This window comes from Neofelis nebulosa, chromosome 6, assembly GCF_028018385.1.
Source record: "Neofelis nebulosa isolate mNeoNeb1 chromosome 6, mNeoNeb1.pri, whole genome shotgun sequence".
NCBI lineage: Eukaryota > Metazoa > Chordata > Mammalia > Carnivora > Felidae > Neofelis > Neofelis nebulosa.
Window position 1 is genome coordinate 108,366,917 of NC_080787.1, and position 25,794 is coordinate 108,392,710.

The 25,794-nt window shown below is 40.8% G+C and overlaps 2 protein-coding genes and 1 long non-coding RNA gene across 6 annotated transcripts; 1 reads left to right on the forward strand and 2 right to left on the reverse strand.

The window, feature by feature from the left end:
* Positions 1-606: 606 nt before the first annotated feature.
* Positions 607-4,716, reverse strand: TSPYL4 (TSPY like 4). Its single transcript, XM_058735032.1, has one exon. It carries the CDS (start codon positions 4,612-4,614, stop codon positions 3,361-3,363), a length of 1,254 nt encoding a protein of 417 aa, XP_058591015.1. The 5' UTR covers positions 4,615-4,716; the 3' UTR covers positions 607-3,360.
* A 76-nt stretch (positions 4,717-4,792) lies between these two features.
* Positions 4,793-18,060, forward strand: LOC131514732 (uncharacterized). Of its 4 annotated transcripts, XR_009263247.1 has the most exons (5): positions 5,962-6,256; positions 8,087-8,216; positions 9,364-9,524; positions 14,143-14,262; positions 17,360-18,060. It is a non-coding gene; the product is annotated as an uncharacterized LOC131514732 (long non-coding RNA). The 4 variants fall into 4 exon arrangements; XR_009263249.1 differs by lacking the exons at positions 5,962-6,256; positions 14,143-14,262 and adding an exon at positions 4,793-4,904; XR_009263248.1 differs by lacking the exons at positions 14,143-14,262; positions 17,360-18,060 and adding an exon at positions 14,852-15,601 and having other exon boundaries at positions 5,967-6,256.
* Positions 18,061-21,271: 3,211 nt separating this feature from the next.
* On the reverse strand, positions 21,272-24,653 carry TSPYL1 (TSPY like 1). The gene has a single exon (XM_058735031.1). The coding sequence runs from the start codon at positions 24,550-24,552 to the stop codon at positions 23,215-23,217; it is 1,338 nt and encodes a 445-aa protein (XP_058591014.1). The 5' UTR covers positions 24,553-24,653; the 3' UTR covers positions 21,272-23,214.
* Between the last annotated feature and the right edge of the window lie 1,141 nt (positions 24,654-25,794).

Sequence of the window (25,794 nt, forward strand, 5' to 3'; positions counted from 1 at the left end):
AAGTGAAATTGAGTCAGAGAAAGACAAATACCATTATTTCACTCATATGTGAAATTTAAGGAATAAAACAAGCAAAGGGGGTAAAAAAAAAGAGACAAATCAAGAAACAGACTCTTATAGAGAACAAGTGATGATTACCAATGGTGGGTGGGAGGATGGGTTAAATAAATGATGGAAATTAAGTACTGCACTTGTGATCAGCACTGGGTGATATATGGAGTTGTTCAATCACATACATATACAATATAGTGCATACCTGAAACTAATATAACACTGTATGTTAACTGGAATTAAAAACTTAAAAAGCAAAAAAAAAAAAAAAAAAAAAAAAAAGCTTTCCACTGAAAATTCAGTGGTGCTTCAATTACCCTCCAAAACCACACTGCTTGAACAAGGAAAAATTAAGTCCATGAGCATCCAGTTAGTTAGGCTTCTTATTTACCATTTTCCTAGTAAAAAAAATCTTAGAAATTCTGTGGCTTTTTTTTTTATAAAGCTTCAGGACAATGCTTATGGTGACAACTTGATAACTTTAATCATTTCCCAACCTTTCATTAGCCTAGACACACAGAACTTTATTGTTATTTTTTTGGTGAAAATAAGAAATACAGCAGAGTGACAGACTTTTATTTTTCCTTTGAGCACACAGAAGAAGACTAATAAAGTACTTAACGATCCTTGTTTACTTTGACAGAGCAATTCTACAAATACTTACACTGGTTAGGAACATAAAATTCAAGTACAACATTACTATTAGGGCAAGAAATATCAAGACAAAAGAATTGGTTTTCTTTTTGAAATTATTTTCACAAGACACAGCAACAATTTGCAAAATTTCAAGGATCACATTCAAATTATATTTCTAAGAATAGAGCTATATATGAAGACAGACCAGAACAAGCTGATATATTAACGAATATTCACAGGTTTCATACTGCACAGGAAACAAGTTTGATATTTTTGCACATATTCTCAATTATAAGCAAAAAGCAGGCCTGTAAATGTCAATTTCGCCAGCAAGCAAAAATAGAGAAAGGAATTAATAGGATTTTACTCAAACACAGTGAAATAATGAGCATATACCATTAATCTTCTATACAGAAAAGATCACTCCTATAATAACAGAGAGAAAACATCCAGACTTGCATTTTTGCATTTTAGACAAAAATCTACTGGTGAATTCAAGGGAGTTAGGGAAAACTCCTCTAAGTATCCTTTTTAAACATCAACCACTTTGATTCTCCCACCTCTCCTAGGAAAAGCTTCGGGGGCCTCTCCCTCCATTCCCAAAGCTGCAGGGTTCATCCTTCCTGTGCCGTTCCGAGACTACTTGGTTCATTTTGGTTTCTGGGCTCTCACTTCCCGCAGCCTAGAGCACCCTCCCCACTGCTGTACCCAGACCTCCCAAGCACTCATGGAACTTAGGGCAAGGCCTTCAAAAAGGAGAAAGCAGGTAGTCCTTACCATTGCCATATACCACCCAAGTAACAGCCCTGATACACTGCTGTCCCACCTACTGGAACCTGTCCTGGAAATCCAAACAAACTCCACACATCCCCAGGGAGGAACTTTGGCATCTCCCACAATGTACACTGCAGCCTGCTCCCTCATCTGTTGGGAGAGAAGCAGGGAAGGAAATAGGGAAACTGAAGCCTGAAAGCCAAGAAGGCCAGACAACAGGATGGAGGCCCCTGGGCCATGCGAGCAGTAATAAAATAGTACAGAGAATAGAGGTGACCCTCAAAATGCTGCCTTGGGGTTATTTCTAAGTGGTCAAGGCCACTCCCACCAAAATTTCCATGTTTAGGAAAGTGGAGTGAAACTAAGTTTGGCCGCTTTACATCACAACCTTCTCTGCATCTGCCTTGAATCCATCACTGTGAGGCCCTTCTGTCTTTCCTCCCTGCTTCTCTAACTAAACTCAAGAAACACACAGATTTTGGTAAGTGGACAGGGAAAAGGTGGGGTTGTCAAATTGGCCCAAAAGAACACTGCTCATAACTAAATAACCTACAGGTCTCCCTTTGAAACTTTTAGACCTTACTAAAGGAAGTAGGGTGGAGGCTTGAGGGCAGAAGAACACAAGAAGACATGTGGAGTCTATTGTACAGTACCTTTCTCTCTTTGGACACCATCAAGGGTAGAGAAAATTAAACAAAAAGCCCGCTTTGCCAGTTTTGTTTCCTGTCTGCTTCAGAGGAGAGGGAAGTGGGGGAGAGAACAAGGGGGTGGGGGTGGAAAGAGACAAAAAGATGCAGAACAGGCCACACACACCAGGAACACCTTTCCCTCGGTGCCCCCACCCTGGCAACTTTATCATGCTCAGAATGAGTGCAGGAGTTAGAGAAGGGGATACCTAACAAAACTATCTGATTAAGGGTGGTTTGTTGACTCCAGCTCAGAAAGGCTAACTGCTGGAAGTGAACCCCTTCCAGCCTTGCTTTGGGCACTATCACATATGACTGTGCAACCTGCCCCACAGCCAATTAGGTTTATAGGTAACCATTTGATGGCACAAGGGGATTGAGGCAGAGTTCCCTGTGTGCTGCCTGGGAGCTTAAGTCCACGGTCAGTTGCTGAGGAGGCAGGCAATGGTGCCTATGCAAAGCTCATCCAGAAGGGTGAGAACAGGTTTGTGTGGGCCATAGCACCAACCCTCATACTCACCAGTACCTGGTCACAAAGCAGAGTGAAAAGAAGATGCAATAACACTGAAAACCTCTCATCTGTTACCTCACTCATGCCTTGTAGCCACCCACTAGCCCCCTTATTCTGCCAGATAGCCAGCAGGGTGGATAGCACAGGCCCAGGAAGGCAGCTGGGAACCAGTTAGTGGTAGCTAGAAATGTCCAGTTTGTGTTGATGGTTGGCATCATCTAGAGTAGTTTCATCTTGCAGCGGTGAAACTCAAAGAATTTGCCATAGAATACATGGTTATCAGGAGGACAGTCAGCATAAAGTATGAAGTCCAGCTAGTTATTTGCAAAGGTACTGCAAGCTTCTTTGTGGTGGAGAACCACTTAAAAAACTAGGAGAAGACCATGGTCATAGACAGGACCCAAGGCATGCAAAGGAAGGCAGTGCCTATCTACAGCATCATGTGCTTGGCACAGAAGCAGTGCAACGCCATGCACTTGAACATGTAACAGGATACAGAAGAGCATGAAGGTCCAGAGGAAGAGGGACACAAACATGTAAGAGTCAATCTTGCAAATGACTGTTGAAGATTTAGGAGAACCAAAGGACAAAATAGTTCAGTGTGAAGAGAAAGCAGATAGAAGACTGCATGCTGTTGGCTAAGCAAAGGTTCAAGGGGAGGTGGTGGGAGACTTGTGCAGGAGCTTCTCACAAGGGCAGCGCTTAGCCAGACTGGAACCTGAAGGACCTGGGGCTCTCCACGGGCTGCCTTGCTGGGTCTCGAATTCCTCGGCGAGGCCCTTCGCCCATCAGGTAGTACTGTAGGGGATTGGGCCACAGTTCTGCTTTGATAATCTCAGCAATCCTGTCGAATTCTAGAAGGCTGTGATCTGAGAACCAGTTGAAGAAACTGGGGATAGTGTTTCCTTCCCGATTCCTGTGGATATGTGACTGGGGGTCTTGGCCCCTGTGCCAGCGGATTGGAGTGGAAAGAGACACCACCCGGCCAGAGGATCTGCGCTCATATTCTTTGACGAGCCCCTCATTTCGGAAATAGGGGTTGCTCTGAAAGATGAACTTGAATTTGCAGCCTGCTCTGGGGTGTTTAAGCTCCTCCACCTCCAAATTGATCATGTACCTCATCATGTCTTCATCTTGGCCACTGATCATAGGTGACAGCTGGGGGTGGTTCCGAAAGGCAGTGACCCAGAAACCTGGGATATTTTGGATAATGAAACTTCTGCGCTGCATATGGAGCCTTCGCATCCGGCCAAACTTGCGCTCCAGCTGAAGGAAGGCCCTGTCAGCCTGGGCATTTACATTTGACAGCTCCTGATCGATGGCCTCCAGGGAATCCATGCAGTTATTGATCTTCGGGGCCTTGGCCCGTGACTCCTCTTTCACTCCTCCTACCACCTTTTTTTCCTTCTGCATCACCTTCTTTTCCTCCACCACCTCCTCCGCTACTCCCTCCTTTTCCGTTGCCGCTGAAACGGCGCACTTTTTTGTCGTCATTTCCTTGGCCTTCGCCCCAGGCATCATCTGAGACCCCAACCCCCCTGCGCCACAGGCTTCTAGAGCTTTCTCCCCAGCAGGGCCCCGCGGCTCTCTACGCTGACAGCCATTTTCCTGGCTATTGTCGGTTGCTACCGCGGGGGAGGCTGAAGCAGAGGCTGCTGCCAAGCCTTCCGTCGGAGGGAGACCCTCTTTCTGGCCCGATTTGGTCGCTACACGGCTGCGGCTCCCAAAAACTCGAACGCGGAACACGGGGGCACAGCTCGCGGGGCTCTCGGGGGCGCCTGCCTCCGCGGCGGTCTCCGAGTTGCCCTCCTCACCTGTGTCCGCCATCACCTGGGTCGCCTCGGTTTCCTCGCCCCGGCACTGGTTTAGGTCCGGATGTCCTGGGGCATCGTCGGCAGTAGCTACGCCGCAGTCTTTAGCGACAGGAGGGTTGCTGCCCTCATCCAGGGTGCTCATTTTGGTAGAAGTCAGATCCGCAGGAGCAGAGCGTCCCTTGTCCTCTGCAGAAGCCGCGCTCCGCCCCAATCCGCTTGTCGCACCACCCCTCTTTTCCACTCTGGAGGATGCTGCTATGGCAACTGGTGACGTCACGGCGGCAGCATCTTCACGTCGCGCGAGAATTCGCTGAACCTAATGATTACGTCAGTCAAGGGTATGCCTTTGTCTTTGTGTTATAAAATAGATGAATTTCGTCTCTCTGGAAAAGATTTGATTTACGTGATTGGGTGCAGACCAAACTCGAACATGTGAGAACTGTGTCAGTGTGCATTTCTAAGGCTCTGTATGTATTTCTAAGACACCTATGCTATTAATTTTTCTCTTAAAATATTTACTTAAAAGGTAAGAAAGGTTATGGTCCAAGTTCATCAGCTCAGAGGGCCGTTCGTGGATGGTAAGGAGGAGTCAGCAATTCACCTGCGTGCCTTTTTTATGAGACTGAGTGCTACCTACTGCGCTAACGAGGCGCCTGCCTGCCTTTTTTAATGTACAGATTCGTGACTATTATCAAAGAATTAATATGAGCAGAGTTTGATTTTTAAGAAAAGTGTTGCTCTGTTAAGCGATGATTTAAAAAATTAGGAGCAATTGTAAGGGAAGTTTCTCTCATCCTAACAAGACAAAATGATTATTTCAATTTGTTTATGTACTTTGGCCAATACCTATGAAGTGATTGGACAATATTTCCTCATCCCTTTTAACTAATATAAGTAGCAAATGTATTTTCCTTACTTAGAAATGACATCGCGTGAGCATGCAAATTTAGCCGTTAAGCATTTCTGAAAAAGATGTGATCTCAGGAGATTTTAATTTCCACAATTGTACATAATATATGTTGCTTATCCTTAGGCTGTAATCCTAATCTAAAAGGAGTTCCTGCTTTATAATGCATGTGGGCATGAAGCCAGCAAATACTTGCCAAAATATGCCTCTGTTATAATTTACTGCAGGGCAGAAGCAATAATCAACTGTTTGCAGGCACTGAAACTATTACTTATCCAAATTAAAATATTTCAAGTAACATTTAAAATGTTAATGTTAAAGTATTTACTTAAAATTTGTCTATTCAAGTCAACTCATACAATTCATCTGCTAGTGATGTGGATACTGTGCTATGTGTTGTTTTGTTTGTTGGAGTATGAAAACACTGGTGTTAGTCCTTAGAAAAATGCAAGAGTGAAGGAAAACTTAAATTTTGCATAGTTTTGTTTAACATCTTAAATTCATATTAAAAAAATGATTATAATTCTTTTTTTTTTATTTTTTTAACGTTTATTTATTTTTGAGACAGAGAGAGCGCGTGAACAGGGAAGGGGCAGAGAGAGAGGGAGACACAGAATCTGAAACAGGCTCCAGGCTCTGAGCTGTCAGCACAGAGCCCGACGCGGGGCTCGAACTCACGGACCAGGAGATCATGACCTGAGCGGAAGTCGGACGCTTAACCGACCGAGCCACCCAGGCGCCCCTGATTATAATTCTTTGTAATAGAAACTCCACTACAGAACCCCCAGATTATGATCACTTTGAAATTAGGACTCAGAAGAGGATCCAGTGAAAAGGAAGCATGTGGGGAAACGGATTTAGAAACAAGCAGCAGCAGGTAGGAGACTGGAGGGAAGTAGTGCAGACCCAGTACAACTAAGAATGAGGTGTTGATGGAAAAGACACTGACATTAAAGGGAAACAGCTTGCCCTGCAGCTTCATAGTTTAGCTCACAAAGGTTTGCAAGAGAATTCTTAAACAATTAAGATATTTTTGTACCCCTAGTCAGCCTACTCAAGGACAGACTGTCCAAATTGACTGCTGTCAACTAATCAGATATCCCACAAAAATTGTGCAAACAAGATTCACTCTTCTCAGACTACAATGATTTTTCTCTCCTTTTTTTTCCTCTTTTAATAAATCCTATTTTGCCTCTGTGGGGTGAAATCAATTAGTAAGCAATGTGCTGTCATTAAGTGACTTTGTGACTTTGAGTCACTCTTTGACACTATTCTGCCTTGTTTCCTTTCTTAAAGAGTCTTTGTACTGTGGGAGGATTAATTCTTTAGGATTATAACCTGAGCCAAGAAGCAGAGAAGAGCAAATGCTGAATGAAAGTTCCTTTGCCATAGAAGAAAGAATTTGCTATTTGCAACAGAAAATTATAAAATTACCTGAGGCTACTACCTGTGAACTTTTTTCTCTTGTTGTATATACCAAATTTTTAGAAAGATTTTTACCTCCACTACTTGAAACGTCCCTGTCCATAGCTTTGATTGTTCTTGTCATTGCGATCATTTTCCACTAATAATAGCCTGCCCATTCTTGAAACTCCATTCAAGCCTATCTCAGGAAGATTGCATTAGGCATTTTAATGCATTTAATTTCATAAACAAGGACACAGGAATCACAGAAAGTTAACTCACTCGTGGTAAGACATATATTAATTGGCAAATTGCCTCCTCCTATCTCCTACGCATAACCTTCCCTTATCATTCTGACAGTCCTATAGCTCTGTGACCTTTGCCACCCAATTTAGTACTTACCTTCTGTCTTTGACTCTCTTGGTTGCTTTATGCAGATCAGTCTCCTCATCCCAGCTGGACAAGGATGGCTGTATAGTGGCTTCATCCTTGGCATCTACAGTGACTATCTCATTGAACATTTTAATGAAATGTGATGATTTGATTTATTTTTTTTATTTTTATTTTTTTTTATTTAAAATTTTTTTAACGTTTTTTTTTTATTTTTGAGACACAGAGAGACAGAGCATGAACGGGGGAGGAGCAGAGAGAGAGGGAGACACAGAATCGGAAGCAGGCTCCAGGCTCTGAGCCATCAGCCCAGAGCCCAACGCGGGGCTCGAACTCACAGAGCGTGAGATCGTGACCTGAGCTGAAGTCGGATGCTTAACCGACTGAGCCACCCAGGCGCCCCTGTGATGATTTGATTTAAATGTAAATTTTAAAAGGTTTTACCAAAGTGAATAATATGACTCTGCTAGCATTTCATTTTGAGTTGAGTAGATATATGTATTATAAATAGGAATCATTTGATTTGCATATTAGAATATAGGATTTTTTGGTACACAACAGAGACTGTCCTAATGGCAATTGGCAATAAACCTCACTACAGAGAAAAAGATATATCAGTAACATGATTGTATGAAAAAGCATTTGTAGAAAATGTCGTGAAAAACTAGAAGGTACATTTGCCACAGGACACGGACTTTAACAAAAGTTAAAAAATAAATTAATATAGTCAAACAGGAATGACTTTACTAAAGTATATAGTAAACACTGGAAAACTTAGGAAACATCAACTGTTATTGCTCTTGAACAGCAAGTTTTTTTCTTTTTTCAGAGCGACATGGTTTCTGGTTCTATATTCATTTTGGCCTACATTTATTTAGTGTCTTCTAAATGTGCTATCTCTTTTAATCCTCAGAACAACCCTGTGAGGTAATAATATTATGACCTCCATTTTACATTACCTCAGAAGGAACTCAAGCAAAGAGAAACTGAGTTGCTTATCCAAGGTCATACAGCAGCAATATAGAGCCACAAGCTGAAACCAGGTAATCTGACTCAAGAACCGTGCACTCATTCATTATATCGTCCTGCAGTTCTACACAATGTATAAAATGCAAAGGTACTTTCTTAGAAATAAGACCATATGACCATCTCAATTTAGTGTTAAATCTTATCTTCCTATTCCCCTCTGCCCATCCAGAAAAATACTAACAATTGTTGGGGAAGCACCCAGTTACTAAAAGGAGAAACAGGGGGGCCCCTGGGTGGCTCAGTCGGTTAAGCATCCGACTTCGGCTCAGGTCATGATCTCGCGGTCCGTGAGTTCGAGCCCTGCATCAGGCTCTGTGCTGACAGCTCAGAGCCTGTTGCAGATTCTGTGTCTCCCTCTCTCTCTGACCCTCCCCCGTTCATGCTGTCTCTCCCTGTCTCAAAAATAAATAAACGTTAAAAAAAAATTATTAAAAAAAATAAAAAATAAAAATAAAAGGAGAAACAGGAATTCACGATTCAGTGCCCTACGTCAGCAGTTCTCCATCCATCAAATGTAACATTCCCTGTGTTCATTTGTTTTTTTTATTGGTATTGTGTAGACCTAGTCTTACTAGAGGAGGGCAAAAGATATGGGCTGGAGTTCCAGCTCTGCCTTAACGAGCAATGGAAATTTGGGCAAGTGGTTTGACTTTTTAAAATCTCATTTCCACATTTCGTAAATGGGAAGAATAAGGGGCACCTGGCTGGCTCAGCCAGAGGAGCACGTAACTCTTGGTCTCGGGGTAGTGAGCTCAAGCCTCACGTTGGTTGTAGAGCCTACTTTAAAAAAAAATGGGAATAATAAGATCACCCAACCCATCTTTATTCACTTCTCAGAGTAGTGGGTCAACACTCTACATAGGTGAACGTTCCTTATAAGTTGCTTTCTTTCCTCCACCCTCACCCCCATCTCCATGTGTTTTTTCCTTCTTGTCTTTAAAACTTATTTCATGGAAAAATTAAAAATAAAAAAATAATTATTTCATGGACCATTACGGCCAAAAGATACTTGATTTTCAAACAATTTCCCCTAAATGACCCTTAATGTATGGAAGGAGTTATGGCTCTCTGACTGAATGGGTCACCTCTCCTGGGCTCCAAAGCCCAGAGTTGAGTTGAGCAGCAACAGAGGCATTCTATGGAAATGTTTCTCTTCCTCAGACAGGACGAAGGCATCCTTAGCAGACAGACTCCATGTGTCCAGAGCCAGGTAGACTTGCCAATTCCAACAGAAAGCCGTCCTACTTTTTGGGAAAACAATGGCTGAAGAACAACTAACTTCACATTCAAAGAAGATGCCGAGCTAATTGAATTTCTTGCAGGTAAGAGTCAAGGTTGCATTAGGCATTTTAATACATTTAACTTCATAAACAAGGACACAGGAATCACAGAAAGTTAACTCACTCGTGGTAAGACATATATTAATTGGCAAATTGCCTCTGGCTCTGGCACCATCTCAGTGTGGAGATTAATGTGGTGGCCATGAAGATGCACCTTACAGCCCTCCAAATACAGGAAGAATAACGTCCAAGGGCCTGAATGCTGTACCCTGAAATCTGTAGCCTGCTTTGCTTGCATTCAGGCCATACCTCCTATGAGCTGCTCCAGCCAAGACTGAGTGTGGCTAGAATACATAAGGTAAAACCATTCCTAAAAACTGCGGGACTCAGCTGACCACTGACCCGGGCTGACTCAAGGACTCCTCAATGGCCTCGTGAATCTTCCCTGGATGACAGGAGTCTAGACCACTTCACCCAACTTTCTCTTGCTCTTCTTTTCATTCAGTCAGACTTGCTTCCTGGTCAAAAGTTTCTTCCATCTTTTTTCTGGGCCCCTCCCCATTTCACTCACAGTCATTTCCCCTAGTAATATCTTTGCACATTTAATCCCAGCTTGACCTCTGCTCTTCAGAGGACCCAGATTAACACGTTTAACAGATCATTTAAACTTCTTAGTTTCAATTTTTGTATTTTGCAAATTGGGAGTTGGGGGACAGAGAAGAGCTAAAAGGAGAAAAACTTATTCAGTGTCTACCATGTGCTTTATGTTATTTTACATAATTATCACATCAACTTTCATATGACAGGTGGTACTGCTATTTTACAGAAAAGGAAGGGGAAGATGAGAGAAATTATATCACTAGTTTAAGATTACTGCAGAGTCTAGATTTGTGCTGAAGCCTATTCTGACTTCAAGGTGTATCTTCTCTACCACTTTCTCTCCTTTTCTAACTGCTTAATTGTGAAGATCAAAAAAGATAACAGATGTGAAAGCACTTTGAAAATGTAAAGATGTGTTACTTCAAAGCCAGAGATGATTATTTCTGTTGGTTGCGGTCAAGACCACTATGTCATATGCAAGCCTGGTGCAAAGTACAAATGTGGGGCTCCTTGTTCAAAATTTATTGAGACTTTGAAGATGGCACAGCAGAGCATTACACCAGGTATGGGACCCATGAACCCAGCCATGGGAACAGCAGAATTATTGAGACAGGGGCAACCAAATTGAGCTTGTAGGAAACTTTCTAGAAGAATAGAAAACATTCTGGGGTGCCTGGGTGGCTCAGTTGGTTGAGCATCCAACTTTGGCTCAGCTCATGATCTCATGGTTCATGAGTTTGAGCCCCGCATCAGGCTCTATGCTGACAGCTCAGAGCCTGGAGCCTGCTTCGGATTCTGTGTCTCCCTCTTTGCCCCTCCACCACTCATACCCTGTCTCTATCTCTCAAAAGTGAATAAACTTTAAAAAAAATTAGAAGAAAAACATTCCTTATAATGAATATTTTATAACTCCTTTTTTCTTTCTTGAAATTCACAAATAGTGTACCATCATTTAAATTTATTTTTTTAGTTTAAGTCATCTCTACACCCAACGTGGGACTCAAACTCATGACCCCCTAGATCAACAGTCAGTCACATACTCTTCTGACTGGGCCAGCCAGGAACCCCAATTTTTTTAAAATTAATATAACATCTTGGTTGTAATATCAAGGAAAAACAAAAGGGAAATAATTCTTAAAATATCTATTTTAATTTATAAATGGTTGGGCATGCCTGTACTAAATGACATGATGAAGTAGTTAGGTGGCTATACCTATAGAATCACTAGTTCCTTATATATTTTGGAGATTAACCTTTTCAGATACATGGTTTGCAAATATTTTCTCCCATTCTATAGGTTGCCTTTTCACTCTGTTGATTGTGGATAAAATAAAAATTATAAGCATTAGAAAGCTTTGTGTCAGAGTTTAACTGGCAATTGTTTTCATTCTTAGTGTTAGATAACGATGTATCTTACAAGCAGTGTTTAAGAGTAGATGAAATAAGTTGCTTTCAAAAAATGCAGTGTTTAACACAGTGCAGGGAGGTGAGGGGTGTGCCTGGCTGGCTCAGCTAGTAGAATATGCAACTCTTGATCTCAGGGTCTTGAGTTCAAGCCCCATGTGGGGGATAGAGTTTACTTAAAAAATAACAATAAATAAATAAAAATAAAACAGTGCAAAATGTCTTCATATGTAAAATGGTACTAGGCTCTAGGCTTAAATAATAATTAATATATTTTTCATCTATATGTTTAACACTGGATAATTACTTTATATGGGGCACTGTTCTCCACACTGCAGGATCTAGCATCCCTATTGTCCCTAATGAATACCAATCTCACCTGCATCCATTGTAATAATCAAAATAGCTGGCAAATTTCCCAGACACCATAGGGGGAAGTACACATATACATTAATAATCAGTTTTTTAAATGCCTGTGAATACGACATGGTATTCTCATTCCTGGTCACTAGAGGGAGAAAGTAGTCTTTAAAATGATAATCTGGGGGCGCCTGGGTGGCTCAGTTGGTTAAGCGTCCGACTTCAGCTCAGGTCACGATCTCATGCTCCGTGAGTTCGAGCCCCACGTTGGGCTCTGGGCTGATGGCTCAGAGCCTGGAGCCTGCTTCCGATTCTGTGTCTCCCTCTCTCTCTGCCCCTCCCCAGTTCGTGCTCTGTCTCTCTCTGTCCCAAAAATAAAAAAAAAAAAAAACGTTAAAAAAAAAATTTTAATGATAATCTGACTAGTTTGTCAGCCTTTTAGGTTAAAGTTAAAACTGCCCTGGAAAAAAAAAATTTAAACTGCTCTGAAGAGAATATTTATCATAATTTTATATACCATACATTCATAAAACAACTGTGGCATGAATTTTCAACGTATGTTTTATGCTGTGTATACTATTAGAATTGAATCATAATCTTTATTATACTTAAGCTATCACTGTTACAAAATTAAAATTTTCTCAGACAAGCTCATTTAGTTATGATGCCTCCCATGATAATATTTAGCCAAAAAACAAGATTATATAGTGTTGCTTTCCTCAATCATTAGAGAAATCAGAGACAAAGTCTGTGACCTGAATGACCTCATACCTTTGTATGCTGAGTGTGATAGGTAATTTTATGTGTCGATTTGACTGGGCCAGGGGGTGCCCAGACTAAATATTATTTCTGAATGTGTCTGTGAGGGTGTTTGTGGAATTAGCATTTGAATTGGTGGACTCAAGAAAGTAGATTGCCCTTCCCAACATGGGTGGGCATCATCCAGTCCGTTGAGGGCCTAGATAGAACAAAAAGGTAGAGAAAAGGAGGAATTTGCCTCTTTTGCTTCCTCCCTGAGTACTTGAGCTAGGACATGAGTCTTCTACTGCCTTTGACTGGTCTTTACACCATCAGCTCACTTGGTTCTTAGGCCTTAGGACTCAGACTGGAATTATACTACATCACTCAGCTTTCCTGGGTTTCCAGCTTGCATGTGGCAGATTGTGACACTGCTCAGTAGACCTCCCTAATCACATGAGCCATTTCCTCATATAAATCTCTTCCTATTGACCCTATTTCTGTAGAGAACTGGGAAACTATATTTCTGTAGTATACTGGGTAAAGAGCATACATTGGAATCGGACAGTTCTGGCTTCATGTCTCAGTTGTGCCACATACAGGCAGTTCAGTTTGAGCAGGTCACTTGTCTTCTCTGAGCCATAAGCTCCTCAAATATGGAATGAATATAATAAAACTTAAGTTACAGAACTGTTAGGAAGATGAAATATTTGCAAAGTGTTCATCCCAATGGCTTTCAGTAAATAAAAGCTGACTTGATAATTTTTATTATTTTTATGCTAAGATTTACCTACATGAAATAGACTGTAGTGCAGACAACATAAAATCAATGTCAAATTCTGTTATAAAACTGTAAGTGTATAGAAGTTCAAAGATGAAAGACATCCATAAATAATGGAGCAGTAAGTGAAAGAAAGGAGAGTTGAATTGGACCGTGTAGGATACAATTTGAATAACATGAAAAAGATACAAAACAATGGGACATAGTAATAATACTTGACCACTATGTTCCAGTTACTTTTTTTAAAAGATTTTATTTTTGAGTAATCTGTACACCCACTGTGGGGCTCGAACTCACAACCCTGAGATCAAGAATCACATGCTCTTCTGACTCAGCCAGCCAGGTGCCTTTGTTCCAGTTACTTCTAAATGATTTTAGATATATGGTATTTCCAGTTCATAGGAAAAAAATGTTTTGCTGGCACTAAAATAAGATGCTTCACCACATTTTTTTTCACATAATATTATTTTAAAGACTTTATAAAATAATTTTTAAAAATTAGTTACATGAAATCTATGCTTTTAATAGCTAATTGGAGAGAATTCATCAAAATTGACCTCAGAGTAAACTTGAAGAAGTTTGACCATTACTTAAAATGATTGATTACAACAAGCACCTAGACTACCATGTACTAGACTCCTCTAAACACAACTCCTTATTGTGCTAAGAGAAGTTAGAGCTTGGTTAAGAGGATAACAATTAAGTATGAAGTGCTGTTATAAGTAATCACCCAATTGACTCAAACCTCAATAAATACACATTCTTTGCGTTTCATAGTGATAATGACAGTTCTGTCTACATCTCAACAAGTTCCAGAAAGATATTAAAACGTTTGAACTACTTTGGCTAACTCTGTTCTTCTGAAGGAAAGTAAAACCAAGCAGTTTAATTCAGACAGTAAGTATCAAGAATTGTATTTTTAAATACAGGAAACAGTTATAATCTGATGGAGCTTAGAAAACCTGTATTATTTAACATATACAAAGATAAATGAACAGATATATAAAGGTAAATAAATGCATCCCTTTTGAAAGCCATTCATGAATAGATTGGGAATATTAAAGCTAACCTATTTATACTTAATTAGGATTTAAATGTATTTATGCTAAAATTACAGGTTGCTGCAATATGGTGAGATGTGCCCTAGCTTGAAATAAGGAATCCTAACTGAATACAACCTGTGTTACTTATATCTAAATTAATACACTTAAATTTGCTAAGCTTCTATTTCCCTATCATATGGGGATAGTGATACAAAAACTGTAGGATTACACATGTAAAATGAGAGCATACATGGAAATTTCTGATATTTCTAACAATCTGCTGAGAAGACTTTGAAGACAGAGGTGTGTACTTGGAGCAGAATTAGATACCTGAGGCTCAAATTGTGACTCCGTAGGGTAGAGAACTCAAATGTCATTAAGAATATAGGTAAATATCTTGTTTTGTTTTTAAACTTTTTTAATGTTTGTTTATTTTTTGAAAGCAAGAGAGAGTGTGTGAGAGGGAGAGGGCAGAGAGAGAAGGAGAGACAGAATTTGAAGCAGGCTTCAGGCTCTGAATTGGCAGCACAGAGTCCAACACGGGGCTCAAACTCAAACTGCGAGACCATGACCTGAGCCAGAGTCAGTCGTGGAACCAACTGAACCACCCACGCCCCCCTTGTTTTGTTTTTATAATGAGAACTGAATTCAGGAAACTAAGAGATAAAGCAAGAACAGCAATGGGGTTTAGGGCAATGATTCCCAAACATTAGTATGCATCAGAATTACCTGGATTGCTAGTTAAACTACAGTTGCTAGACTCTACTTCCAGAGTTTGAGTCTATAAAGAAGGAGTGGGGTTCTTGTATTTGCATTTCTAACAAGATTCAGGTGAGTCTCACGCTGCTTTTCTGGGGGCCACCCTTCACAATCTGCTGTGTTAGGGTAATAGAGACTGGTAAGTTGAAGCTGGAGTCAGAGAGAAGGGTCCAAGTAAAGAAGGTCAGAGAATCATCTTGTAGACATCTAAATTTGCAGAAATGAAAAGGGAAAAACGGAGATTATTATTGAATAAGTATATGAGTACTACTTACAGGTCAATATGAGCAGATTCAACTTCTTCAGTGACTAGAGGATGACAACCTCTTAGTTTGTATGTTAAGGAAATCTCTAGAGAGATCAACTTTTGCCCAGAATTGAAGGTGTAAAGTAACCAAAAAAAAAAAAAAAAAAAAAAAAAAGTAATCCTAAAATTGGGATTAGAAATGAAATTATACAGCAATAAGAACTTGCAAACAAGGGGGGCGCCTGGATGGCGCAGTCGGTTAAGCGTCCGACTTCAGCCAGGTCACGATCTCGCGGTCCGTGAGTTCGAGCCCCGCGTCAGGCTCTGGGCTGATGGCTCGGAGCCTGGAGCCTGTTTCCGATTCTGTGTCTCCCTCTCTCTCTGCCCCTCCCCCGTTCATGCTCTGTCTCTCTCTGTCCCAAAAATAAATAAAAAACGTTGAAAAAAAAAAAAAAAGAACTTGCAAACAAAGTCATACAAGTAGAGTCAACAACTTGTATTTAAGCACTGAAGAAAAGTAAAAATAGCAGAAATGGGCAAATAGAATTCCATTTTTTGAATTGATGACAATAATTTTAAGTCTGTTATTTAATGAGGTTATAACTTACACTAAAATGCATGGATCTTGATTGTACAACTTGACAAGTTTTGACAAATAGATACATCTGTGTTATCATCAGCCGAATCCAGCATTACTATCACCCAACAGTTGGCTCATGTTTCTTTCTCATTACTAACCCTGAGGCAACCACTCTTTGGATTTCTACCACCATAGATAAGTTTTCCATGCTATCCAACTTCACATATATGGAATTACATAGTATGCACTCTCTTGTCTAACATCTTTCATTGACCAATGATTCTGAAATTGTTGCATGATCAGTAGTTTGTTCCTTCTTGTTGCTGAGTCATGTTCCATTGTATGAATACACCATAATTTATTCATTCACTTGTGATGGACATTGGTTTGTGTCTAGTTTTGAGCTGTTATAAAACTGCTATGAACATTCTTGTGCTGTATGTAAATTATACTTTAATAAAGAAAACAATGACAAATTCCAAAAACAGAAGAAAACTACTTTTAGGTAACATCTTTGGTGACTTAAATGAGCAAAGAGAGAGGGCTAAGGCAAAAACAATAGTGAGGTGGTAAAGATTAAATATCTGTCACTCAATGTTAGCCACTATTAATATGGTCAAGAAAACGCAAATGGATTCAAGCTGGATATGTATGCTGACTAGAAAGCAAATGGAGAACACACTCATTTCCCAATACTAAACTGCCATGAATTCTAGAATCAGAGGTTGAATCTTAAAGACATGAAGACTTGGAAATGAAGTTACTGTCACACATTCAAAGGCTTACATGTATGGAATCATGCATCCAGTTGCCGTGGCTGATTCTGCAATGCAAACCTTTACTCTATTAGTGGACCTCAAGAAATGTGTGCTGAAATCAAGCCCTGAATAAGAAGGCTCATATTTCTAGAATTTTGTAGAGGAGTTCATGAATCTCAAAATAAGTTTTAAGTTTCTAGGTTAAGTGGTTATTTTGGGGCAGCATCCTAATTGGGTCTATCCAGAGCTGTAGGAAGTAACCCAACATCACTGGTAACTCTTCACAATAATATGTGCTTCCTACTTGCCTCCTATAGTCTCCAATTAGAAAACAATCTTTAAATATGAGTATTATTATTACCTTGATGGAAATTGATCAAGATTATCAATTTTACTTTTATTTGTGTACTTTTGTAATATATTTTTTCTATTTTTGACAACTGATGAAAATAAGCTGTACAACATTTTAAATATTTCTCCAGCTTTTTGATTTGAAAAGTTTCAAACCCACAGTTGAAACAGTAATATCAAAATAGTAATACTGCCATTAAAAAAAAAAAGAGTGAAAGTAAAAAGATTACTAAGAAGTTGTTTCCTTTTTTGACAGGGGAATTTGAAAGACAAAGTGTATCAGTTATTAGGACTGCATCTGGGAGGAATGGCACACTTTCTCATCCCTAAGCATGGAGGGGGCTAATTAATTACCTGATTTCTGAAGAGGTACCAAGTGTGCTTGCTGATGCCCTAGGAGAAAGTTAAAATGTATGTGTGGTGGGCGGTGGGGGGGGGGGGGGGGGGAGGGGGAGAAGGGAGTAGGTAGATCCATAGTTTGTACAAAGATCCTAAAGATACTGCCTCACTCTGAAAGGAAGCTTTCTGGGAGAACTTCAACAGTGACCTGGCTACAGACCAGATTTGTAAATGACGTGAAATTAGGGGGTAAAATTACTCATTAGAAATAATTAATGATCCTCCAAATGCAAATAGGTTAAAAGAATTAGACTAATTTAATAGAATAAAAATTAATATAGATACATGTAAACTGTTGGAAACAAACTTCAATAAAGCGTAACATGAATGGGGTGCCTGGGTGGCTCAGTCAGTTAGGCGTCCGAATTCAGCTCAGGTCATGTTCTCGTGGTTCATGGGTTTGGTGCGTCAGGCTCTGTGCTGATAGCGTGGAGCTTGGGATTCTTGTTCTTTCCTCTTTCTCTGCCCTTCCCCTGCTTGCGCTTTCTCTCATTCTCAAAATAAATAAACTTAAAAAAAAATAAAATAAAAAATAAAGTGTAACATGAAAAAACCTAATTCAGCAGCACAGGAATACTTTAAAATTTAAGGGTTTGGTAAATTTTAATCTTATTAGGAGTGAAAGGGTAATATTGCTGCCCCAAAAGCTAATGTTCTCTTAAGATCCATTCAAAGAAATATACTATGCAGAATATAAGCAGTAATAATCCTATTCAGGGCACCTGGGTGGCTCAGTCGGTTGAGCATCTGACTCTTGATTTCCACTCAGGTCATGATCTCATGGTCATGAGATCAAGCCCTGCATCAGGCTCCTCACGGAGCATGGATCCTGCTTGAGATTCTCTCTCTGCCCCTTTCCCCTAATCATGTGCTCTCTCTCTTAAAAAAAAAAAAAAAATCCCATTCTGTTCTTTCTATTCTGTTATTTGGACGTTACAGTGTTCAGTTTGGAGCACCTGACTTTAGGAAAAATATAAGCATAATGAATCTTGTTTATTTGCATTCACAATGGATAAGGAACATTGAAGGAATATGTATATAGCCAGGTTGGTGGGGGAGGGGAGGGTGTTGAGGGGAGGGATAGGATGATGACCTTCAAGTACTTAATTCATTTGTGGAATCAGGCTAATTACATCCTGCAAGACTCCAGGGGTCAAAATATGGAGCAGAGGTGCTGAGACCCTACTATATGCCCAGTCCTTTATAATACCTGAATGTTATAAGGCAATATATTTCTGAATAAATTTAACAAAACTGGGAAGGGAGTGGGTATTCCCTCCCTTGAGTCCAAGGAAAGGTTATCCATGATTCTCAAATATGTCTGTACCTTAGTGTCTAATTTAACTGGTTTGGGGGTAGAGCCTGGAATTTTTTACCAAGCTCCCCAGCCATTTATAATGGACAGTCAACTTTGAGAAATATTAGGCTAGATAGTTGTCTGGATGTAAATTAAATGTGAAGTTAAAATGGAGAGGAAGGTAAATGGGAATTAATATTTACCACATATTATATGCCAGGCATTGTGCTTGGCATTTTCACACTCTAACCTGTATTAACTATGTTAATGCTTGGAATCTTTTAGCACAGTGCCTGGCAAATAGTAAACTCCCAAATGTATGCTGTTATCCTCTCTACAACCTTATATTGACATTCTCCAAATACATCCTGGGAGAATACTAGCTTATAATATAGGTATTATCATCCCTGCATGATGGACAAGGAAACCAAGACTCAGAGAAGGTATTTATTTTGGCCACTAGTAAGACATCTGTGGATTTATTAAAAAAATTAGCAGCCTACCTAAGTGGCCCTTTTTATTTTAATAGAATTTTATTTTAATAGAAGAAGAAATCTCTTCCTGACCTGGTCTCAAAAAAAATGACATTAACTATAAATCCTGAAAAAGTGAAGCCAAAAAGTAGACATTTTTTCCTAATGTGGCCTGACAGAAACTCTTCTGTAAGTCTTGAGAACCCCTGAGGTCAGAGGAAATGGATTAAAGTGGCCCTTCAGAGCTAAAACAAAGCACTTCAAGCAAACATGGAGAAAGTACTGCTCACAAATGAAATAGCTCCCATATATATAGTGAATGCATAAATATTATCTGTCACATCCATAGTCTAGGACTTCAATTAAATATTTAACACTGAGGGAGGGAAAGTTGGTCCTGAAGGGACAATCCTGATCATCTCTGACACCTTCTCTTTGCCACGTTAATCCTGAGTTTTCTTGTGCACATGACTAGTTTGAGTATGTGAATTTGCTGAAGAGGAAACATTCAAGAAAAGATACTCCCTCCTCAATGAGACTTAATTTCCTCAATTGCAAGGACAACCTTCACTTTACTATCCCATATAGCCCTTAATGTAATAGCCAATACAAAATAATAATTGCTGCAAGATTGTACTGCAAGGCTACACTAATTTTCAAAAATAAAATATGCTTCAAGTGGTGAGCATTGAATTGACTTGGTACAATGCTATATTCAGATTTTTTTTTCTGTTGCCTGGCCAATTGTTAAAATTTAGAGCCTATGTTAACATACACAAAATGGTATAGCTGATGACTGAATTTTATTTTCTGAGCTTCATGTACATCTGTAAACCAAAAATACAAAACATTTTATTCTAGAAGAATATGAAGCTATAGGTCGCAAATGTTAAGGGTTTACTTTTTTTTTTCTTTTTTGTTAAGGGACTACTTTATTCTTTATTAATTTTTTTTTTTTTTTTTTTTTTTTTTTTTTTTTAAGTAGGCTTCACATCCAGCAGAGCATAATGCAGGGCTTGAACTCACAACCCTGAGATAAAGACCTGAGGTGAAATCAAGAGTCAGACACGTAACCATCTGAGCCACCCAGGCAACCCAAGGGGACTACTTTATTATTTTTTTTAATGTTTATTTATTTTTGAAGGAGAGGGACAGAGCATGAGCGGGGGGAAGAGCAGAGAAAGAGGGAGACACAGAATCCAAAGCAGGCTCCGGGCCCTGAGCTGTCAGCACAGAGCCCAAAGCAGGGCTTGAACTCATGAACCATAAGATCATGACCTGAGCCAAAGTCAGATGCTTAACTAACTGAGCCACCTAGGCTCCCCTTCCCCCAATTTTTAACAATAAAGGGAATGACTTTATCTTCTTTTTGTTACCTTCTGAAGGCCTGACAGAATGCCTTGATAAATATTTGTGGAATTCACTGTTAACAAATTATGTGTTATTTTCTAGAACAGTAAGTCCCTGTAAGTACACCAAGTACTTGAAATATTTCATCTACCCTAAAGGGAACAGAAGAACTGTTAAGGCAGAAGAGTTATCAGGCCTTGAAATTTTTGACACAAATAGAAGGTGGGGAGGTTTGAAGAAAAGAACAAGTTTTTACAGCTGAGAAAGTATGAGAAGGGTTTATCACTTATGACAGAAACTCTGTTTGCTTATTAAATGCACAAGCAAATAAAAAGAACCCGAATGACACGAGAATATCATTGACAGATATAGAAATGGAAGCTTTAAGGAAGTGAAGGGAGTGGTGGTGCTGCACAAGCTATATGGAAAAAAGTGACATCATGAGTAAGCACTTGCAATTGTGAACTAAAGCAAAACAACAGCAACAACCCTCCCAACCTTGCAAGGTACAGAGCAGTGTGCCCTAGTTTCTTACTTCTGGGATAATGTCTGTTGTATCCATTTTTAGAATTTTAATAATTCCATAATCTGTTATTATTTTGAACAATTTCTTCACTCGTTTATGGGCAGGGTGGAAAAAAAAGAAATCTAGCACAGTAACATGCTTTTATTTTACCATGATGCATATACAGAAAGACAAATATCCCAATGGTACATTTCCAGTTTGAAAGAGCAATCTCACAAGTATTTATGATATTTAGGAAAAGAGACACATCATTTACCAAGTTGTTACCAGGGTAAGTTACCAAGAAAGACAATCAAGTCAAACATTTTTTGTAGGTTATTTTTCCATGAAGACAACAATTTCCAGTCTTCAGAATCTGACAAAACCAAGTTACTCAAATTATATTTCTAAGAATACATTTTTAACAGAAACAAGAAGTTGAAACTCATATTCAGTTAAGTCTCTATATATTACAGGAAAATAAAATTGTTATTTTTCCAAATGTTCCCAATTGAAAGCAAAAAGAAAGCCTGTACAGCTCAGTTTTCCCATTAAGCAGAAACAGAAAATGTTATTTTACTAAACACTAGTGACAAAAAAACCACAGTACGAATCTTCCACGTAAATGAAAACAACAGAAAATGAAACAACAAAATGAAAAGAACAGAAAGCACCCAAAGTTGCTTTGTTTCTTTAAAGTATTCTTCTCTAAGCAACACATTTAACACTCAATTCTCCCATGGAAATCCTGAGAAAAAGTATTCCTCCTTCCATTACCACTGATAGAAAAAGAACCTTTTCCTTGAAGGCTCTGCCAAGCCAGTCTTAATCTTAGGCCCAATTTTTATCTTGCTCATTTTCACTTGTGGTCGTCTGCTGTTTCCCCCGCTTAGAGCACCCATCAAAAGCTCTAGTTCTTCCATGACTATGAACTAGGTATCACTTCATTTCATCTACATCCATCTCCTTTTAAACCCTCTAGGTGTCGCTAAAGGGAGTGGAGGATGGGGAAGAATGCAGAGGGAAATAAGAGCTCTAGCAGTCTTTTACAGGACAACCTGTCCCTGGAAATCATGAAGAGCTAAAGCTAAATTAAACCAGAAGGCCTACTTTTGAGCTATCATTTTTTTTTTTCTTTAAGAGACAAGAGGCAGATAGGGAGAAAGTGTACTACCACCCTGGCACTTAACCATGTTCAGGGCAAGGAGAAGAGGCACAAAGAGGTATACCTAGGTTTTGTGTGAATTTACTAGTTGAGGCTGAGAAAGCCTGGTACTTGGAATGGACACCATCCTTACTCTTGCCATAAGAATAAAGTCTTAACTTGTCACCTTAACTACTTGCCTGACAGTCGGGTTCTGGATCATGAAGGGAGAGGAGAGAGGGGGTGAGGAATCAAGGATGTCTTTTGGGAAAGGAATGGAAGGGTCTTGTGTGCTGGCAAGAAATCTGGGTCCATCACCAGCTCTAGGGATTCTTGTTTAAAAGAAAGGAGACCACAGTGGGGCTGACAGTGATCTGCAAGGTATTCATCCAGTAGGTAGTAGCCCAAGGTGGGTGGGCATAGCCAGTAGTAAGCAGTAGGTGACTAGAGGTACAAGAAGAGCCACAGAGTCACATAAATCAGACCAACTGGCCCACTGCTGCTCTCTTGATATCATTAACGCCCCACGATTGTCTGCCTATACTGCAGAGCAAAATGGGTAGAATGGGCTCCTAGGCAAAGTTAGAATTCCAGGTGGAAAGAGTCAAAAAGCCCTAGGAACAAACAGGGTCCATGCAGTGCAGATAAAGGCAGTGCAATTTACAGCATCATTTGCTTGGCTTAGGAGTGATGTGAATCATGACCATGCAGCATGTGACAGTAATGCAGAATAGCATGAAGGCCATGTGGAAATGGAGGAGCAAGTCTTGAAAGTCTCAATCTCGAGGTTGAGAAAACTGTCCAGAGGAAGAGGTTGTAAAAATGTCAGGGGGAAAAAAGAAAAAAAAAAAAAAAGGTAGAAGGCATACCCATTTCTTGTTGTCCAAGCACAAGTCCAGCAAGGGGTAGTAGGGACCTTGTGCAGTAATTCCAAAGGCAGAGATTAACCAGACTGGAATCCAAAGGGCCTGGGGATCTCTACAGGCTCTCTTATTGGGCGACGTCTGGCTCTACGGACTCCTTCACGCAACAGGTAATACTGCAGTGGATTGGGCCACAAGTCCTCTTTGATAATTTCAGCAATCTTGTCAGACTCTGGAAGGCTATGGTCTGAAAACCAGGTGAAGAAATTGCAGACGACATCTTGGTTCCTGCGAATGAAGGACTGGGGTTCATGGCCCCGGCGCCATATGATTGGAGTGGAAAGAGACACCACTCGGCCAGAGGCTCTGACCTCATATTCTTTGACAATAAGCTTGTTTCTGAAGTAGGGGTTTCTTCGAAAGAAGAACTTGAACTTGCAGCCAGTTCTGGGGTGTCTGAGCTCCTTCACCTCCAAATTGGTTATGTATCTTAACATCTCGGCATCTTGGCCCCTAATCATGGGGGACAACTGGGGGTGGTTCCGAAAGGCAGTCACCCAGAAGCCCGGGATATTCTGAATGATGTAGTTCCTCCTCTCCAGGTAGTGACGACGCATGCGCCCAAATTTCTGCTCCAGTTGTTGAAAGGCTCTGTCAGCCTGAGCATTCACAGTGTCCAGTTCCAGCTGGATGGCTTCCAGGGGGTTCATGCGAAGATCCATATTCAAGGGTCGGAGCCCCGCTTCCTCCTTCACCTCCTCTACCACTCTATTTTCCTCCATCATTTCTATTTCTTCCCCTACTTGCTTCTCTATCTCCATCTTCTGCTCCACCACCTCCTCCTCCTTCACTCCTTCCTTCTCCACCGTGTCCTCTTCCTTCACTCCCTTCTTCTCCACCGCTTCATCCACTGCTACCGAGAAAACGGTGCACTTTTCTGTCTCCACTTCACTGGCCTTCACCTCTTCCAACACCTCAGACCCCGACCTCTCTGCAACACAGGTTCCTGGGGGCTTCTCCCCACCTGGGCCGCCCGGCTCTCCACTCCGACAGCCATTTTTCAAGCTGTGGTCCGTTGCCACGGACACAGACCCAGCTTCCAGGCCTTCCGTTAGAGGCGGGGCCTCCGCCCGACCGGCTTCGGTCTCTACGAAACCTCGATCCCCACCGCCTCGGATCTGGGGAGTTTGGCCACAGCCCGCGGAGGCGTGGAAGGCTTCCTCTGGAAGCTGAGGCGGTGGGAGCGCGACAGTCTCCAAGCTTCCCTCACCCGGCTCCGCCATCACCTGTGACGCCTCGGTTGCCTCACGGAGCTTCAGGCACTGGTGTGGGTCGGGGTCTCCTGGGGTAAGGCCGAGAGTCGTGAGACTGCGGGTTTGCGGAAAAGGGGACGTCTCAGCTCCATCCTGGCCGCTCATGTTAGCAGCAGCCTGACCAACAACAGATTAACGGCTGTTTTGCTCACAGACAACGCCCCCTCCTAAGCCGGCGGCTCGCACCACCCACCCTGAAGTCCCGCGAGAGCCTCTGCGAGGGTGACGTCAGGGCCGTGGATCTCGCCAGAACGCGAGAACTGGCTGCTTGCTCCGCCCCTGCTTGCGGTCCCAGCTTGTTGCCTTTAGTTTTACTTGTATGGATTTAGGAGGGTGAAGCAGTAATTTGACTTATGTGCATAAATGTATTTCGGACTCAGAGACTGAAGGCAGTGAGGGCACTCCAGGCATCTGGAAACTGCCTGCAGCATGTAAGCTGGGGTACTGGTAGCGATCACAGCACTACACTGTTGTCTGAAAACATGACGTTTTACCGCGTCTGCATATGTATTTTTTAGACAGGAAGATAGATCTCTTCACTGTTACCCCATAGTGGGCAGAAACAAAAATCTTTTTATTTTTAAACTGAGATGAATAGCAATTTGTTTCTCTTTTCTCCAGTAGAAATGACATGAAAGTATCAACTCCAACCTCTAACATTAGTGGGAGAAAACTACTCAGCGTTTTACCACCAAAGTGATGCATAGTATTCCTTGGTAGTTCTAAATTTATAATATGCATCAAAGAAGAGTCTGTGATACATAATGTCTGCAGGAATTAAGCCAGGGTCAATTAGCTGTCTCTTGCTCCATGACCCCTCACTGCAGAAAATTAGAAAAGCTGTTTTCAGCCCCATAAACTATTAATCTGTTAACGAATTTAGTTCCGCAAAAGGCCCTAATGAAGTATGTATTCATGGCAGTCAGTTCATAGACTTGATTTAAGAGGGATGTCAGTGTCTCTAGTTTTTAGTTTGTTGACTTGTGAGGAAAATGTGTTAGAGAGCTACAAGGCTTCAGAGAAATACCAGTGGGGGACTACCCACCAACATTTTTATAAAGAAAAGCTCATTAAAATGGATAATCAAGATGGTCTTGAAGTAGAAAACAAACTTGCAGAATGCCTGTGTGCAGTTAGTTAACTCAAGGTGTAAAGAAGGCAAACATTTTTTCCTTGTTGCTTTGCCTAATAATAGCCCCCAAAGATGTTTACTTCCTAATCTTCAGAACCTATGGGTATGTTATCTTATGTGGCAAAAAGGACTTTGCAGATATGATTAGGTTGAGGATCTGCAGATGGGATGATTACACTGAATTATCCAGGTGGGTGCCATGGAATTACAAGAGT

Excerpts from the sequence above, each read along its gene's own strand:
- TSPYL4 (XM_058735032.1), bottom strand. The coding sequence starts at position 4,614 with ATGAGCACCCTGGATGAGGGCAGCAACCCTCCTGTCGCTAAAGACTGC.
- TSPYL1 (XM_058735031.1), bottom strand. The coding sequence starts at position 24,552 with ATGAGCGGCCAGGATGGAGCTGAGACGTCCCCTTTTCCGCAAACCCGC.